The sequence below is a fragment of the Phocoena sinus genome, chromosome 4 (genome assembly GCF_008692025.1).
Source record: "Phocoena sinus isolate mPhoSin1 chromosome 4, mPhoSin1.pri, whole genome shotgun sequence".
In the NCBI taxonomy this organism is placed as follows: domain Eukaryota; kingdom Metazoa; phylum Chordata; class Mammalia; order Artiodactyla; family Phocoenidae; genus Phocoena; species Phocoena sinus.
Window position 1 is genome coordinate 110,503,796 of NC_045766.1, and position 19,435 is coordinate 110,523,230.

General features: G+C 36.5%; 1 protein-coding gene across 1 annotated transcript in view; it reads left to right on the forward strand.

Annotated features, from left to right (window-relative positions):
* GBE1 (1,4-alpha-glucan branching enzyme 1) overlaps positions 1 to 19,435 on the forward strand; it is a 297,826-nt gene that overhangs the window by 138,658 nt on the left and 139,733 nt on the right. The window contains exons 4-6 of the mRNA XM_032630067.1: positions 6,945 to 7,070; positions 7,934 to 8,069; positions 10,562 to 10,652. Coding sequence (XP_032485958.1) covers positions 6,945 to 7,070; positions 7,934 to 8,069; positions 10,562 to 10,652 — 353 coding nt within the window. The remainder of the gene's footprint in view (positions 1 to 6,944; positions 7,071 to 7,933; positions 8,070 to 10,561; positions 10,653 to 19,435) is intronic.

A 19,435-nucleotide genomic window follows, 5' to 3' on the forward strand; every position in this document is an offset into this window, starting at 1 on the left:
TACGATGTTTGTTTTTCTCTTTCTGACTTACTTCACTCTGTATGACAGTCTCCAGGTCTGTTCATGTCTCTGCAAATTGCACAAGTTTGTTCCTTTTTAATGGCTGAGTAATATTCCGTTGTATATACGTACCACATCTTCTTTATCCATTCTTCTGCTGATGGACATCAGGTATTAGGTAGAAAAAATAGCTCCTTAGCTTCTCCTTATGGAAAATTTAGAACTTTTATTTGCATCATGTAAAGACTGACTCTTTTTTGTTCAACCCCTGAAAATAATTACATGAGAGTAGGCTAGCAGTAAAAACTGCGTATTACAAATTCACTTTTTTGAAGGCCCTCCTATCAGTTCTGAAGCTCAGCAACATTTATTCTGAATGAGTTTGCTTTTCCTGAGAATTGTCAAGGACTTACTTTGTTTAGTGAAGGTCACTGAAATGCATTGGTATATGTTGGTCTACTTTTTGGGAGTAGGAAGTTAATAAGAGATAAAATGTGTTATTTAGACTACTCATTAAGATAACTTTTTCAACTCTTTCTGACACTGACAAGATTTAACTAAATTTAAGTACATAACATTTTATTCTTAGAAGAGTGATTGCCTCCGTTTTTTTTCTTTATTTCTATATCGTTTCCTATGGTGGTTGCACAGATTTGGTGTCTTTTAAACAACAGAAATATTTTCTGTCGCAGTGTTGGACCAGAAGTTAAAAATCAGTATCACTGGGCTGAAATCAAGGTGTTGGCAGAAACATACTCCGTCTGGGGAGAATCTGTTCCTTTCTATTTCCAGCTTCTGGTGGCTGCTGACATTCCTTGGCTAGTGTCTGCATCACTCCAGTCTTTGCCTCTTTGGTTACATTGCTTTTTTCTCTCCTGTCTATGTGCAGAATATCCCTCAGCCTCCTTCTTATAAGGATATATGTGATTGCCCTCCTGGAAAATCTGAACAATCTTTCCATTTTAAGATCTTTACTTTAATTACATCTGCAAAGACCCATTTTTTGCTATATAAATTATCATTCACAGATTCTAGAGAAGTAGGATATGAACATATGAAATGAGAGGCCATTTTTCAGCCTCTCAAAATGATAAAGAGATTCTTTCTTAAGTAACCTTACTGAATCTTAAAATTGGCCCAAGCAAGGATAACAAACAAACAAAACTGAAAAAAATTTGTACTCATACGTCCTATTTTTTATTTTAATTTTTAAATTTTTTTGGCTGTGCTGTGTCATGCGAGATCTTAATTCCCCCTGCAGTGGAAGCATGGAGTCCTAACCACTGGACCACCAGCAAATTCCCTATGTCCTTTTGTTTTGTTTTGTTTTGTTTTTTGCGGTACGTGGGCCTCTCACTGATGTGGCCTCTCCCGTTGCGGAGCACAGGCTCTGGACGCGCAGTCTCAGTGGCCATGGCTCATGGGCCCAGCCGCTCTGCGGCATGTGGGATCTTCCCGGACCGGGGCACGAACCCGTGTCCCCTGCATCGGCAGGCAGACTCTCAACCACTGCGCCACCAGGGAAGCCCTATGTCCTAGTTTTTAACAAAGGTTAGTCATAAAATTTTAGTTGAATTAAAATGAGATTTAAGAACTTCTTTTTAAATTATACTAAGGTATTTTAAAGTTTTAATAATTATATCTATGCATTAAAAATAATGTTTATGCTATGTTAATTGTAAATATTAAAAGCACATATTTATTTCTTCAGGATTCTGGTCATTGGTTGAACCATCAGATTCTCCTCTGGAATATCACTTATTTTTCTACTTAATTATAAACTTGTGATTACTTTTTCTAATGCTCTGTTTTATTTTTGTCCCACTCACTTCTAAAAATTACTTAAAAGTATTATGTGTTCTATACGTATGTATTTCTTTCTCTATATACACACACATATTTTTTGTCACATTTTAAACACACACAACAGAATACTGATATTTAGCGTTGCATGTTGGTATGACTGTACCCATTGTTTAAAAAATATGTATATAATATCAATTATATATTTTACATATTATATACATATTACATATAGTATCAATTACGTTAGCTATTATTATATAAATTAGAGGTAATTTAAAAGAGGAGGATATAACATTGCTTCATAAATTAGAAATCACTTTTATTGCTTATTTATTTTGACCTGTACCCTACTAAATAGTTATCTTTATTAATAATTTTTTTCCTTCATAGCATGTTGTTGTGATTTTGGTAGTATAATCTGGGCAAATCAAATTATATTTTTCAATATCTGTGCCTTTTCTCTTCGTCTTCTACACGTTCAGTCTTGAAACCCAGAGTTACATGCAATACCATTTTCCAGAGTATCCTACCACTTCTAACCAGCTGAACACATCCACTGTTTTCATATAAAATTGTTGGCCACCTGAGGAGCATCTTATCTCAGGGATTTTTTGGTCCAAAGGAACAATAGTCTTTGACAAGAACCATTTCAAAAGATATTCCTAGATTGAATGAATATACACACACAAACACAAGTTTTTAGGTCTTCACTGTTTTACCAAACTGTTTCTTATATTGTATATTTGAGTTTTAAATGTCATTTTCTAAATAAAATTTGACTTCATACAGTTCACTAAGTCAATTTGACTTTTGCACAGGTAGAGGTTTATTTTATTCACTTCTTTATTTAATTTAATAATGTCTTTTGATGTTAACCTCCCATAAGTCAAAGAGATAATTTGGCTCATTAGAAAAGGAGCCTAATGACATTTTTACCATGTTATAAAATGTTATAATTATACAAATTATCAATTTGCCCTACAAAAGTTCATCATGATATTATTTTCATTAGTATATTTCTTTAAAGTGATTTTATATATATTTTTTATTGAAGTGATATGTGGTGATATTAATATACTTTTTATTTTTTTTGGCCGCACGACTTGTGGGATCTGAGTTCCCTGACCAGGTATTGAACCTGAGCCTTCAGCAGTGAAAGCATGGAGTCCTAACCACTGGACCACCAGGGAATTCCCTAATATACTTTTTAAAGTTTTATGTTTAACACTGTGTCAATATATTTAAAGTGTATGTATATACACACATATATATGGAACTTGGTAGCACAGGTCCACAAATATGTACACAATTGTATAATTCATCTATTTGCAATCCTTATCAGAATGCTTATTTTTTTCTGATTTATAGAAGCTCTACAAGTGAAATGAATTGATAACAATATAGAAAGATACAACTGGAAAATAAAAGCTATTAATAATTTCTCTATCCATAGGCAACCATTTGTATATATGTACATTAGGAAGATGCAATACATTCTTTTTTATAACTTGAAAGAATTTTCTTGCAACCTTCAATATAATTCAGTGGTATAATTTTTAACAAGCATACACTATTCAGTCATTTACTTTTTGCTAATAAAAATAACACTAAGATTAATAGATAAGAATATAGTTCTTTGGGCACTTCTCTGATTATTTCTACAGGGCAAACATCTGTAATTAGAATTGCTGAGTCATTGAGAATTACTTTTTTTTGAATTTTTGATCCTATTGCCAAATTGCTATTTAGAATGTTCATACTATTTTATACTCATACTAGTAGTGTATGAGACTTTCAGTTTGCTAGTACCAAGTGAATTCTTCTACCCATCAGCTATTAGACTTACTATCATTGAAAGATCAATCAAGCTAGAGCTTTCTTTTCAATTTGCTATATAACATGTTCTATTTTGAGGTTGTAAATTAAATGATATAAAGTTTTATGTAAAAATTCTGAATCTGAACTCAAGAGAGCACAAACTCAGTAAGTACACTTATCTCTCCCCTTTCTCCCCCCTAAAACGTTTCAGGAGCAAAATTTAGTCCAGAAGGTTATATTTTTTACTCATTGGAAGGTCTCTCAAGTTTGGGTTATTTAGATTTACTATAATACTCTTATTTGTTATCACAGCAACTTAGGAACAGTAAATCAAAGGTGAGGTAAGGTGGGTACTGTTGGCAAGTGTGTTTACTAGTAAAATCTAAACTGCTATAGCAAAAATACATCCAAAATTCAGGAGCCTAAAGAATAGAGAAGTGAATTTACCGTTTATGTAATGATTACAGTGAAGTGTTCTAGATGTGGTGGGAAGCTTTGTTTTACGTATCATTTAAGGATCCAGGCTCTGATTTTATTGCTAAGAAAAAAGGAAGGAATTAGATAATTAAAAGTTTCCACCCCAAGGAGCAAAATTAATAAAAATGATGAACAAAAATATCTAATATAAAACACTAATAGAAATGAAGAAATATAACTTTTGGTAACAAAAATATGGAAGTCATTCAAAATGAGTAAGTCATCCATTGTCAGGTGTAGGATTTGATTTTGCCGTACCTTCAAGCTCATAAGTTAACCTGTTACTGTTTCGTGGATTCTGGCAGAAAACACAGGACTCCTGAGTCAGAGATAAATGACTTTATTACTCATGGCACAGGATGTGCATCATACTTGCATTAGTTCCCCTTGCTTTCTAAGTCTTATAGGGGTGACACTATAGGGTCTAGATGGATGCTATGCACACAGCTAGTTTGCCTCATAGGTGAGGAGTATTTACCTTGGGGAATGATTTCTTTTATGGCAAGCAGTAAGGAAAGCTGTCCATTGTCTTCAAGGGAGACATTATCTCATTCCTCAGGGTTGCTTGCTACAAACACAACTCTGAGAAATGGCCTCTGTCATCAATAGGACCTTATATTCTTGCTGTACCTAGCAAAACATGTAGGAGTGAGAAAGACCCATAGAAGGGCTGTTCCTTCCAACTTCCATCACTCAGTACCCTCTGAAGACATTCATGTGTACAGCAAGATAAATAAGTTAATGTTCCAAAGAATGTGGAAATTATATTCAGCATAAGGAAATTCTTCATGTTCTTTGCTTAAAGTTTCAAATATTCTCTCTGCCAGCAGACACCTTGAAAAATACTTATTGGTTCATTATCATCCTTTGGAGGGGTTGTAGAGCCATTTGCAAAAAAGAGAAAAGATAGGTGGATGGATTAGGCAGGGTGCTATCCATTGAAAACTGATTTCTGGTATTTTATTTCCCCATTACCTGTCCTGGGTTGATGAGTGAATAAAAAGCCTTTTCTCAAATATATCACTGTGTGTATTATACTAGAAAGTTATGTGACTTAAGGGACATATTTTGGGGGATAAAATACTCTGGGACTGGGTTGATCCTATTCATTCATGTTTTGTGATTACTATTTGAATAATAGAAACAGTTGTGATGGGCTTTAATAAGTGGGAGGCACAACTAAGGAGATAGAATTGAGCTCATGTAAGTTAGATGTTCCTTTTCACCACTCACCTGTCCCCTCCTCCTTAAATCATGATTTATTCTTTTTCTGTATATGAAGGAAGTGCCATTAAAGCCTGTTAAGAAAAAGGAAGTGAGTATCAGAAGCTCTGCTTAGCTTTTGGTTCTGCCAGTTGGTGACTTTGGGACTTCTGGCTACTCACTTAATATTTGGGTTATAAAGATTCTCTGGGGGCTTCCCTGGTGGCGCAGTGGTTGAGAGTCCGCCTGCCGATGCAGGGGACACGGGTTCGTGCCCCGGTCCGGGAAGATCCCACATGCCGTGGAGCGGCTGGGCCCGTGAGCCATGGCCGCTGAGCCTGCGCGTCCAGAGCCTGTGCTCCGCAGCGCGAGAGGCCACAGCAGTGACAGGCCTGCGTACAGCAAAAAAAAAAAAAAAAAAGATTCTCTGGAATCAAGTGAGATATGACTATGAAAGCCCTTTCTAAACTATAAAACATTCTACAAATATTTAATGACCAAGAATTATGCATACTTGAGCTTTTCTCTATTAAAGGAGACCAAAGAATATATTCTTTCTCAACGCTGAGAGCATATTGATCATTCAGCATTCAGGTCAGCTACTGATCTGAACATTTTTTGTCACACTCTACCTACTCTTAGAAGGTTTAATTAATTAAAAAAAAAAAACTTTAAAAAGCTATACCTGGAAGCTCTGTTCACTATTTAACCATGCTGATAAATTCAAAGCCCTCTATTCAGTACTAAGTCTAAACTGGTGGATTCCGTAAAAGTTGCCTTTGCATTTTTTTTTTTTTTTTGCGGTACGCGGGCCTTTCACTGTTGTGGCCTCTCTCCCGCTGCGGAGCACAGGCTCCGGATGCGCAGGCTCAGCGGCCATGGCTCACGGGCCCAGCCGCTCCACGGCATGTGGGATCTTCCCGGACCAGGGCACGAACCCATGTCCCCTGCATCGGCAGGCGGACTGTCAACCACTGCGCCACCAGGGAAGCCCTGCATTTTTATTGTTATTTTTTATACTGATAGCAATAGTGATACTACTGGCAAATATAGGAACAAATGGTTAAAAAGGAAAATGTTTGGTTTCATATGGTAAAGCATACTTGGAATAAGGTGTAGAAGAAATTGAGAAGTGGAAAATATTTGTAGGGTAGTGTGTGTGTTTGTGTGTATTATAATACAATTATTAGCCAAAACCCATGTTATCATTAATTGCTATGAAAAGGAAAAGGAAGAGATGGTGATATAACTCATGACTTTTTAAAAGAATATACTAGGATCAGTTCCTTCTGTTGATTGATTTATTGACGGTAGCTTCCAATAATATTCATGTCTTTTTCCTATCTACTGTATGCTTACTTTAATTAACTACTATAATGGTTGGTTGGCAATGATGAAAATTGCCAGAGAATCATAAAGTATTCAAGCTGGAAATGACTTTAGGGATCATATACCATGGCAGATGAGGAGAGCAAGGTCCATAGAATTTAAACATCCTTAAGGTAACACATCTGGAAGGCAGTTTCGGTTCTTAAGATCATTCCTCCTTTTCTTACTTGTCACAGTGCTCATAGAGTATCATGCATTATCTTAGAGTTTTGAAAGTATTTTAAGGCAATAATATCTTGTTCTCTTTTTAGGTTGTTATTAGGAGTAAAAGTGGAGAGATCTTGTATCGTATTTCACCGTGGGCGAAGTATGTGACTCGTGACAGTGATAATGTGAATTATGATTGGAAACACTGGGATCCAGAACACCCATATAAAGTGAGAACAACAACTCTTTAAATAAATGCATGTTCCAATATTTCTAGGAAAATTAATTTTTACTTTTATAACTTTTATTGTAATGTTCAACTTCTCTCTTCACCACCGGTTTAATATTTTACATCATAATGTACTCATTTGCTATATATATATATATAAATATATATATATATATATATATATATATGTCCATCATCTGTAGCCAATAAAATATAAAAGTGAGTTTTTGTTTTATCGTGTGTTTCTGAAGTTGTGGGCGGGGGAAGAACACTAAATCTCTATGTACTGACCTATAAGGGATACTGATTTTTTAAAATTTTAACTACAATTTCTGATTAATCAAAGACTCTCCAGTGGTGTAATATTTCTCACTGTCATGGACTTGAAGCAGGATCAGTGTCCTTAGGAACAACGAATAGTCAAGACATCTCATGAATGTATTAATTAGGGTAATTTTTTAAGCCTGTCTTATTGATAAGAGTTATAGGTATCTTGGAGCTCACTTTTCTGTCCTTTAAGTTATCAAAACTTGTTGATAAATGCTTTGCATTTAATAATTATGTATGTATTTCACAGTTCTTATGTTTTCTGTAAGGCTTAGGCTCAAAATACATCTTCACTCAGTGATAAGGCATAAGCCATCGCATGACTACTCTTTTCAAATAGGTCTATTACCATGATCCTAAAAAGGATTTTTTTTTTCAAAAGAAAGTTTAATGGAGGCAGCCAGTGCCTTTTATACGTGAAAGTAGTTTCAAAGTGTTTGACTGAGTTAATTCATCATTTCATTTAACATGCTTAATTTGTTAGTGTCATACCTGCATTTTTGGCTTAATTCTATATGTAATTTTAATATTCTGTAGTTTAAGCATTCCAAACCAAAGAAGCCAAGAGGTCTACGAATTTATGAATCTCATGTGGGAATTTCTTCCTATGAAGGAAAAATAGCTTCTTATAAACATTTTACATGCAATATACTACCAAGAATCAAAGACCTTGGTAAGTAATAACTCTGATTTTTATTCAGATAAAATTTTAATGAGTCTGTTCTCTTATTAGAGAAGCTAATTACAAGTGTCTCTTTTATTGTGTTAAGAGATTAAATATGTAATAGAAATGCATGTTATTTTAGGCTTCTCAAATTGCCCTGTAATAGTGATAGCATAGAAAAGAGAAATGGAATTAGAACATAAGAATTCAAGATATTATTTCAATTTTAATGTGAAATGATGGCTTCCAAAATTATAGATAAATATGTAAGCATAATTACTTTTCTACAGGAGAGTTTTGTTTTGTTTTGTTTTTGCGGTATGCAGGCCTCTCACTGTTGTGGCCTCTCCAGTTGTGGAGCACAGGCTCCGGACATGCAGGCTCAGGGGCCATGGCTCACGGGCCCAGCCGCTCCGCGGCATGTGGGATCTTCCCAGACCGGGGCACGAACGCGTGTCCCCTGCATCGGCAGGCGGACTCTCAACCACTGCACCACCAGGGAAGCCCTACAGGAGAGAATTCTTATCAATTTAAGTGGTCATTGGTTATAGCCTGTTCATTTTAGTCTGTTAGGGAAAAAAATCTTACATTTGTAAGGTGACTAGAACTCATTTTGTTTCAGAGTCATTGTATATATAGCTCCTGTCTGGATGACTTATTAGACAGATACTTGTGGTGCATCTTTCTGTGTGAGTCACATTGGTCTAGGTGTTTGTATTGGACTCTAATGACACAAACCCTGTCTTCATGGGAACAAGCAGGAAAGTGAATAGTGTACTGCTCAATTATTGATTCAGAATGCTTTAGATCTGTTATTTTCTTTTTATAGGTAATGCTTTTTATCATTTCTCAGCATATTAGCACTTGCTACAGTGGCTAGGCAGGAAGATAAACTACATTTAATTAGTCTGCTTCTGGTAGGCAGTCCACATTTTGGCTAGAGGAAAAGTTTCTCATGGTTGAAATTTTTAGTTATATAGGGGTCTTGATTACCTGAGATGGTGAGGTCAGGTTCCAGAAACCAAAATTAATTAAATGTTTGGATAATTTGATATAAATTATATTTAATAAATATTATATTAATATTGTTATACTTGAGATGGTCTCTCATTTCATACTGTAATAAATTGTTTATGACCTGGATCTTGTAGAAGTTTCAGCAGAACAAGGATTTTCTTATTCATCTTTGTGTTTGAATTACCTAGCCCAGTACTCTGACCATAAGTAAGTTTAGGAATGGTTAATGACATAAAATGTATAATAAAAGCTATAAATTGTTACTTGGTCAGAAGAATAATATTGATTACATAATAGAGAAATAAACTACAAACTCTGTATTTTGTGACTAAGTATTATACTTGGTTTATATTATTGAGCAGTAGTTTATATACATATTTCTACCAGGCCTGATAGAGTTAATTTGTTTCTTTTTTTAACAATAAAGCCAACAGTAATAACTTTTCAACAGATTCTGAATCATGGAGTTTATGTTATCCTTTAAACTTATGAATCCTCAGTTCTGAACGTGAATCATAATTGTTCCAATATTAATTATGTACTAAAATATGTGCACAAGAAGTTATATTGACATGAATTAGACTTTGAGAACAGAATAGGAATATTTTCTTTGCATGTTGCAGAAGGCAATTAAATCATATTTGAAAATTTTACCATATTTTACTTTGAAGAAAATGATTTTTTTAGTTTTTTAAAAGACCAAAGTTTCTTCTACTCTGATTATTTGCTTACATTAAAAACACATTAATAAATATATTTGTGTTAAGGATTTTTAAAAATACATACCTATCTTTTTGAGTCAGTTCATTTGAGTCAATTTATTTAGTGTTAAAGCAAAACATTTTCAGATAGAGAAAGGAAGGATGTATGTGGGTGTACGTGTGTGTGTATACGTGTGTGTGTGTGTGTGTGCACGCGTGCACACATGTGAGCCCATGAATGACTGTGGAGTAATTTTATAGGTCCTAGAAACAGTGGAAAATGGAAGCATTAATGCTGGCTTTATAAAAGCTACCTTGTAGAAAAATGGATTCAGTGGTGTGGTATATCTTACGTTAGAAAAAAGAGAAATATAAAGAAAAAGGTGAAATAAAAAGTACATGGCCTGCAATCAGTTACTTTTATTTGGCTTTCACAATCTTCGATATGAATATTACAGGTGCAGCTGAAGTTTAGCATATGCAGATTGCCATCTTTAATATTCTAAAGCCAAATTAAGTATATTTGCATATCACTTATTACTTATTAAAATGAAGACATTTCAAATAGCTAGACTATAACCCTCAAGAACTAACTGTCTGATTTTATGTTAGAAGGTCAGACAAGCAAAGATGTTAAAGTAGTAGAACTTTTCAAAATGACCAAATCTTCTAGATTATATGTAAAATGTAATGCCTTTTGAACAGGGTGCTGTGTTTATATATTGTTTTCATTACTTTTTAAAAATGTGGCTCTTAATCTCTATTTGACCTTTGCTTATACAGGATACAATTGCATTCAGATGATGGCAATCATGGAACATGCTTACTATGCCAGTTTTGGTTACCAAATCACAAGCTTCTTTGCAGCTTCAAGGTAAAATGAAAGAAATTATATCCATTCTTGTTTGAACAAAACATTTAAAAAATGAAATGAATTTCTATATTTTGTGTGATGTCTTATAACCTATTTTAGGGTTAACAGAGCTAATAGAAGCTGAGCATTTTCTTTTATTAAGATCATAGACTCTCATCTCATCAAGCCTTAGAGTCTGGCCTGATTTAACATTGCTTTTCACAAAATGATTTCTGGTACAGAATATCCAGTTAGCCTGCTGAAATTGTGATATGTTCGGAGGCCTAAGCTTCAGTCAGAAAATCCTGACTTATGGAAGCCATTGTTGCTAGAGCTCATATCCTTTTCTGGAAAGAGATTGACTTATATAGGAAGGTAACTGAGGAGGCCCTTGGTGGGATATATAATACCCACGGAAGGACTGTCCTTCTTCCCAGGGTGAAATCCAAGGAATATTGCTCTCTGGGCAGAAAGACATCAAGGGGTCCTATGCAGAGAGGTACTGACCCGACTAACCATAAGTTGAACAAGTCCAACATTGTCTCTGCCACATGGAGCTTACAGGGTGGTGGCATACAGACATAAATCCAATAATCATACATATTATGATTTCCACATGTAATAAAAGCTAAGAAGAAGATGGCAGATTTCTCCAATAACATAGAATCAGGGGTCTAATCAGTTTAGATTAGATCTGAACTAATGTTACAACTGAGATCTAAAACATGATTAAGAGATAAACAGTTTTCAAATCTAAAAAAAAGAGTTACCTGGGGGGAGGAGTGAAGTGGGAGTAGGTAGATAGCATTCCAGACATACAGAAAAGATACTGGTCCCTTCACCTGTTTCTCTTCATAAGACTTCTCCTTGAACGAGTTATCTGTCCTTGCTGTCTCTAATTCCTCCACTCCTCTTCTTTCTTGAGCTCATTCCAAGTACACGCTCCACCACTTTGCTGAAACTGCTCCTGTCTAGGATACTGTTTCCCTCTGCATTGTAAAGTCAATCATCAGTTCTTAGCTTACTTGTCAGCGGCATTTGGCACAATTGATTACTCCTACCTTCTTGCAACTTTTTTCTTCTCTTGGCTTTCAGAATATTAAACTTTCCTGTTGTTTTTCTCACATGTTTTGTTGCTTCTTCTTTACTTCGTTTGCTCTTTCTCACCAATAAAGATGGGCCATTCCAGTGTTTAGCCCTTGGCTTCATTCCTTCCTGTATCTATATGAAGAATTAAGGTCTCATCCATTCTGATGACTCAAATACACGTTATTTTATTTTGAATTTTATTTTATTTATTTTTTTATACATCAGGTTCTTAGTAGTTATCCATTTTATACATATTAGTGTATATATGTCAATCCCAATTGCCCAATTAATCACACCACCCCGCTGGCTGCTTTCCCCCCTTGGTGTCCATACGTTTGTTCTCTACATCTGTGTCTCAATATCTGCCCTGCAAACCGGTTCATCTGTACCATTTTTTAAGTTCCACATGTGTGCGTTAATATACTATATTTGTTTTTCTCTTTCTGACTTACTTCACTATGTATGACAGTCTCTAGATGCACCCACGTCTCTACAAATTTCGTTCCTTTTTATGGCTGAGTAATATTCCATTGTATATATGTACCACATCTTCTTTATCCATTCGTCTGTCGATGGGCATTTAGGTTGTTTCCATGACCTGGCTATTGTAAAGAGTGCTGCAGTGAACATTGGGATGCATGTGTCTTTTTGAATTATGGTTTTCTCTGGGTATATGCCCAGTAGTGGGATTGCTGGGTCATATAAAATTCTATTTTTCATTTTTTAAGGAACCTCCATACTGTTCTCCATAGTGGTTGTATCAAGTTACATTCCCACCAACAGTGCAAGAGGGTTCCCTTTTCTCCACACCCTCTCCAGCATTTGTTGTTTGTAGATTTTCTTATGATGCCCATTCTAACTGGTGTGAGGTGATACCTCATTGTAGTTTTGATTTGCATTTCTCTAATAATCAGTGATGTTGAGCAGCTTTTCATGTGCTTCTTGGCCATCTGTATGTCTACTTTGAAGAAATGTCTATTTAGATCTTCTGCCCATTTTTGGATTGGGTTGTTTGTTTTTTTAATACTTAGCTGCATGAGCTGTTTATATATTTTGGAGATTAAATATTTGTCTGTTGATTCGTTTGCAAATATTTTCTCCCATTCTGAGGGTTGTCTTTTCATCTTGTTTATAGTTTCCTTTGCTGTGCAAAAGCTTTTAACTTTCATTATGTCCCATTTGTTTATTTTTGTTTTTATTTCCATTACTCTAGGAGGTGGATCAAAAAAGATCTTGCTGTGATTTATGTCAAAGAGTGTTCTGCCTATGTCTTCCTCTAAGAGTTTTATAGTGTCTGGTTTTACATTTAGGTCTCTAATCCATTTTTAATTTTATTTTATTATTTTTTTTTTTTGTGGTACGCGGGCCTCTCACTGTTTTGGCCTCTCCCGTTGCGGAGCACAGGCTCCGGATGCGCAGGCCCAGCAGCCATGGCTCACGAGCCCAGCCGCTCCACGGCACGTGGGATCCTCCCGGACCAGGACACGAACCCATGTCCCCTGCATCGGCAGGCAGACTCTCAACCACTGCGCCACCAGGGAAGCCCTCTAATCCATTTTGAGTTTATTTTTACGTATGGTGTTAGGGAGTGTTCTAATTTCATTCTTTTACATGTAGCTATCCAGTTTCCCAGCATGACTTATTGACGGGACTGTCTTTTCTCCACTGTATATCCTTGTCTCCTTTGTCATAGATTAGTTGACCATAGTTGCCTGGGTTCATCTCTGGGCTTTCTATCCCATTCCATTGATCTATATTTCTTTTTTTGTGCCAGTACCATATTGTCTTGATTACTGTAAATTTGTAGTATAGTCTGAAGTCAGGGAGTCTGATTCCTCCAAGACTGCTTTGGCTATTTGGGGTCTTTTGTGTCTCCATACAAATTTTAAGATTTTTTGTTCTAGTTCTGTAAAAAATGCCAGTGGTAATTTGATAGGGATTGCATTGAATGTGTAGATTGCTTTGGGTAGTATAGTGATTTTCACAATATTGATTCTTCAAATCCAAGAACATGGTATATCTCTCCATCTGTTTGTATCATCTTTAATTTCTTTCATCAGTGTTTTATACTTTTCTGCATACAGATCTTTTGCCTCCCTAGGTAGGTTTATTCCTAGGTATTTTATTCTTTTTCTTGCAATGGCAAATGGGAGTGTTTCCTTAATTTCTCTTTCAGATTTTTCATCATTAGTGTATAGGAATGGAAGAAATTTCTGTGCATTAATTTTGTATCCTGCGGCTTTACCAAATTCATTGATTAGCTCTAGTAGTTTCCTGGTGGTATCTTTAGGATTCTTCATGTATAGTATCATGTCATGGGCAAACAGTGACAGTTTTACTTCTTCTTTTCCAATTTGTATTCCTTTTATTTCTTTGTCTTCCCTGATTGCCATGGCTAGGACTTCCAAAACTATGTTGAATAATAGTGGTGAGAGTGGTCATCCTTGTTTGCTCCTGATCTTAGAAGAAATGCTTTCAGTTGTTCACCATTGAGAATGATCTTTGCTGTGGGTTTGTCATATATGGCCTTTATTATGTTGAGATTCACTCTGTGCCCACTTTCTGGAGAGTTTTTATCATAAATGGGTGTTGAATTTTGTCAAGAGCGTTTCCTGCATCTATTGAGATGATCATATGGTTTTTATTCTTTAATTTGTTAATATGGTGTATCACATTGATTGATTGTGTATATTGAAGAATCCTTGCATCCCTGGGATAAATCCCACTTGATCATGGTGTATGATCCTTTTAATGTATTGTTGGATTCAGTTTGCTAGTATTTTCTTGAGGATTTTTGCATCTATATTCATCAGTGATATTGTTCTGTAATTTTCTATTTTTGTGGTATCTTTGTCTGGTTTTGGTATCAGGGTGATAGTGGCCTCATAGAATGAGTTGGGGAGTGTTCCTTCCTCTACTATTTTTTGGAAGAGTTTGAGAAGGATAGGTGTTAGCTCTTCTCTACGTTTGGTAGAATTCACCTGTGAAGCCATCTTGTCCTGGACTTTGTTTGTTTGAAGATTTTTAATCACAGTTTCAATTTCATTACTTGTGATTGGTCTCTTCATATTTTCTATTTCTTCCTGGTTCAGTCTGGGAACGTTATACCTTTCTAAGAATTTGTCCATTTCTTCCAGGTTGTCCATTTTATTGGCATAGAGTTGCTTGTAGTAGTCTCTTATGATTCTTTTGTATTTCTGTGGTGTCTGTTGTAACTTCTCCTTTTTCATTTCAAATTTTAATGATTTGAGTCCTCTCCCTCTTTTTCTTGATGAGTCTGGCAAATGGTTTATCTTTTTTTTTTATCTTCTCAAAGAGCCAGCTTTTAGTTTTATTGATATTTGCTATTGTTTTCATTGTTTCTATTTCATTTATTTCTGCTCTGATCTTTATGATTTCTTTCCTTCTGCTAACTTTGGGTTTTGTTTGTTCTTCTTTGTCTAGTTACTTAGTTACTTTAAGTGTAAGGTTAGACTGTTTATTTGAGATTTTTCTTGTTTCTTGAGGTAGGCTTGTATTGTTGTAAACTGCCATCTTAGAACTGCTATTGCTGCATCCCATAGGTTTTGGGTCATCATGTTTTGTTGTCATTTGTTTCTAGGTATTTTATTTCCTCTGCTTTCTTCAGTGATCTCTTGGTTATTTAGTAACCTATTGTTTAGTCTCCATGTGTTTGTGTTTTTTATGTTTTTTTCTCTGTAATTCATTTCTAATCTCATAGCGTTGTGGTCAGAAAAAATGCTTGATATGATTTCAATTTTCTTAAATTTACTGAGGCTTGATTTGTGACCCAAGATGTGATCTGTCCTGGAGAATGTTCTGTGTGCACTTGAATAGAAAGTGTAATCTGCTGTTTTTGGATGGAATGTCCTACAAATATCAATTAAATCTATCTGGTCTATTGTATCATTTAAAGCTTGTGTTTCCTTATTAATTTTCTGTCTGGATGATCTGTTCATTGGTGTAAGAGAGGTGTTAAAGTCCCCCACTATTATTGTGTTACTGTCGATTTCCTCTTTTATAGCTGTTAGCAGTTGCCTTATGTATTGAGGTGCTCCTCTTTTGGGTGCATGTATGTTTATAATTGTTGTATCTTCTTGGATTGATCCCTTGATCATTATGTAGTGTCCTTCCTTGTCTCTTGTAACATTCTTTATTTTAAAGTCTATTTTATTTGATATGAGTATTGCTACTCTAGCTTTCTTTTGATTTCCATTTGCATGGAATATGTTTTTCTATCCCCTCACTTTCAGTCTGTATGTATCCCTAGGTTTGAAGTGGGTCTCTTGTAGACAGCATATATATGGGTCTTGTTTTTGGATCCATTCAGCGAGCCTGTGGCCTTTGGTTGGAGCATTTAATCCATTCACATTTAAGGTAATCTTGATATGTGTGTTCCTATGACCATTTTCTTAATTGTTTTGGGTTTGTTTTTGTAGGTCCTTTTCTTCTCTTGTGTTTACTACTTAGAGAAGTTCCTTTTGCATTTGCTGTAGAGCTGGTTTGGTGGTGCTGAATTCTCTTAGCTTTTGCTTCTCTGTAAAGGTTTTGATTTCTCCATTGAATCTGAATGAGATTCTTGCTGGGTAGAGTAATCTTGGTTGTAGGTTCTTCCCTTCCATCACTTTCAATATGTCATGCCACTCCCTTCTGACTTGTAGAGTTTCTGCTGAGAAATCAGCTGTTAATAACTTTATGGGAGTTCTCTTGTGTGTTATTTGTCTTTTTTCCCTTGCTGCTTTCAATAATTTTTCTTTGTCTTTAATTTTTGTCAATTTGACTACTATGTTTCTCAGTGTGTTTCTCCTTGGTTTATCCTGTATGGGACTCTCTGCGCTTCCTGGAGTTGAGTGGCTATTTCCTTTCCCATGTTAGGGAAGTTTTCAACTATAATCTCTTCAAATATTTTCTCAGGTCCCTTCTCTCTCTCTTCTCCTTCTGGGACCCCTATAATGTGAATATTGTTGTGTTTAATGTTGTCCCAGAGGTCTCTTAAGCTGTCTTCATTTCTTTTCATTCTTTTTTCTTTATTCTGTTCTGCAGCAGTGAATTCCACCTTTCTGTCTTCCAGGTCACTTATCTTTTCTTCTGCCTCAGTTATTCTGCTACTGATTCCTTCCAGTGTATTTTTTCATTTCAGTTATTGTATTGTTCATCCCTGTTGGTTTGTTCTTTAATTCTTCTAGGTCTTTGTTAAACATTTCTTGCATCTTCTCAGTCTTTGCCTCCGTTCTTTTTCCAAGGTCCTGGATAATCTTCGCTCTCATTATTTTGAATTGTTTTTCTAGAAGGTTACCTATCTCCACTGCAGTTAGTTGCTTTTCTGGAGTTTTATCTTGTTCCTTCATCTGGTACATAGCCCTCTGCCTTTTCATCTTGTCTCTCTTTCTGTGAATGTGATTTTTGTTCCACAGGCTGCGGGATTGTAGTTTTTCTTGCTTCTGCTCTCTGCCCTCTGTTGGATTAGGTTATCTAACAGGCTTGTGCCTGTTTCCTGATGGGAAGGACTGGTGGTGGGTAGAGCTGGCTGTTGTTCTGGTGGTCAGAGCTCAGTAAAACTTTAATTGGCTTGTCTGCTGGTGGGTGGAGCTGGTTTCCCTCCCTGTTGTTTGGCCTGAGGCGACCCAACACTGGAGCCTACCCGGGCTCTTTGGTGGGGCTAATGGTGGACTCTGGGAGGGCTCACACCAAGGAGTACTTCCCAGAATTTCTGTTGCCTGTGTCCTTGTCCTCATGGTGAGCCACAGCCACCCTCTGCCTCTGCAGGAGACCCTCCAACACTAGCAAGTAGGTCTGGTTTAGTGTCCTGTGGGGTCACTGTTCCTTCTCCTGGGTCCCAATGTGCACACTACTCTGTGTGTGCCCTCCAGGAGTGGAGTCTCTGTTTTCCCCATTCCTGTTGAAGTCCTGCAGTCCAATCCTGCTAGCCTTCAAAGTCTGATCCTCTAGGAATTCCTCCTTCCATTGCTGCACCCTCAGGTTGGGAAGCCTCACGTGGGGCTCAGAACCTTTACCCCAGTGGGTGGACTTCTGTGGTATATGTGTCATCCAGTTTGTGAGTCACCCACCCAGCAGTTATAGGATTTGGTTTTATTTGGATTGCGCCCCTCCTACCATCTCATTGTGGCTTCTCCTTTGTCTTTGAATGTGGCGTATCTTTTTTGGTGTGTTCCAGTATCTTCCTGTCAATGATTGTTCAGCAGTTAGCTGTGATTCTGGTGCTCTTGCAAGAGGGAGTGAGAGCACGTCCTTGTACTCCACCATCTTGAACCAGTCTCCTCAAATACACTTTATATGCCAACTGCCAAATTTAGTTCTCCAGTCCTCACCTCTGTTGTGAACTCCAAACAGTGCCTATTTGAGGTTGGGGTATATAATACATATCTCATTCTTAACCTGTTCCAGATTAAATATCTGATCTTATCTTCTAACCTTCTTCTCTTGCTATCTTCACTAACATAATAAATGACATCTCCATCTTCCAATTGTTTAAGCCATCTGCCTTATACTTGACTTTTCCCTTTATGTCCGCCCCCCTATACTCTCGCTATCAGAAAACGTAGCCACTGGTAACTTCAAAATATATCCCCAATCTGGCTGCTTCAACTGCTACCACCATGGTCCAAGTTGCTGTTTCTCACCTGCATTATTTCATTAGGTTTGTAACTGGTCACTCTATTCTCTTGTCCTCCTTCCCTAGCTTTCTCCCCCCCCACACACATATGGACCACTTTCTGCACAGTATGTAAAGTCATCTTTTTAAAATGAAAGTCAGATCATGTCACTCTCTTGCTCAGAACTCTGATGATTCCCTGTCCCTTTCGGAATAAAAGCCAAATGCCTTAACATTGATCCGTGAGGCCGCATGTGATCTGGTTCTTGGCCAACTCTCTGAGCTCATCTTTTCTTGATTATTCCACTCCAGCCACACTAGAATATTTGCTCACTCCTCCATGGAATCTGCTATCAGGAGCCCCACTGCATACTAAGCACTGTACTGTAGCATGGGAAACTAGATGGTCAGAGCCCCTGCCCTCAAGGCACATATAGTCTAGTGAGGAAGAGAGACAGTAAACAATTCATCACAAGGGTGATTTTTTATTTAAAAGCAAAAGTTGATGCTATGGAAGACTGCAGTATTGAGATTTTTATATAGGTTAAGAAAGGCCTTCCTCTTGGGCGTGATTTTTGTTTCCTATTTCACGCTGACTAGAAAACTGTTTTTAAGACAAACCCACGTGCATATGAGCTGCCCATCTTTCCGGCTTTGGTGGTGACAGGACCCACTGGTACTTGAGGCATTCCAATCTGAGAATAAGTAAGTACAGGAGAAATGGCCTCAATTAAGGCACCAAGGATATTCAAAGAAGTATTCTAAGAGCCCTCACAATCCCAACCATGCATGCTTAAAGGGATGGCCATGTATGTGGACAGGAATGACCATACCCCTCAAACTAGCTAGGCTTGGCGATGGAAATCAGAAGCTCTGAGTATAGAGAAGTGGAATTTTACTATCTACCTACTCAAAATGTGAATTTTCATTGTGCTATAAATCTACAATTAATAGCCAGATTTATTTTTTTATTGAATGCTTTTAAAAATGCCTAATAACAACTATTAAGCAACTTTGATTTATATCTAAGTATTATATCATACGACATTTGTACATTTGAAGTATCTAGTACTGTGCTGGTAAAACAATTGATTCTCAGTAA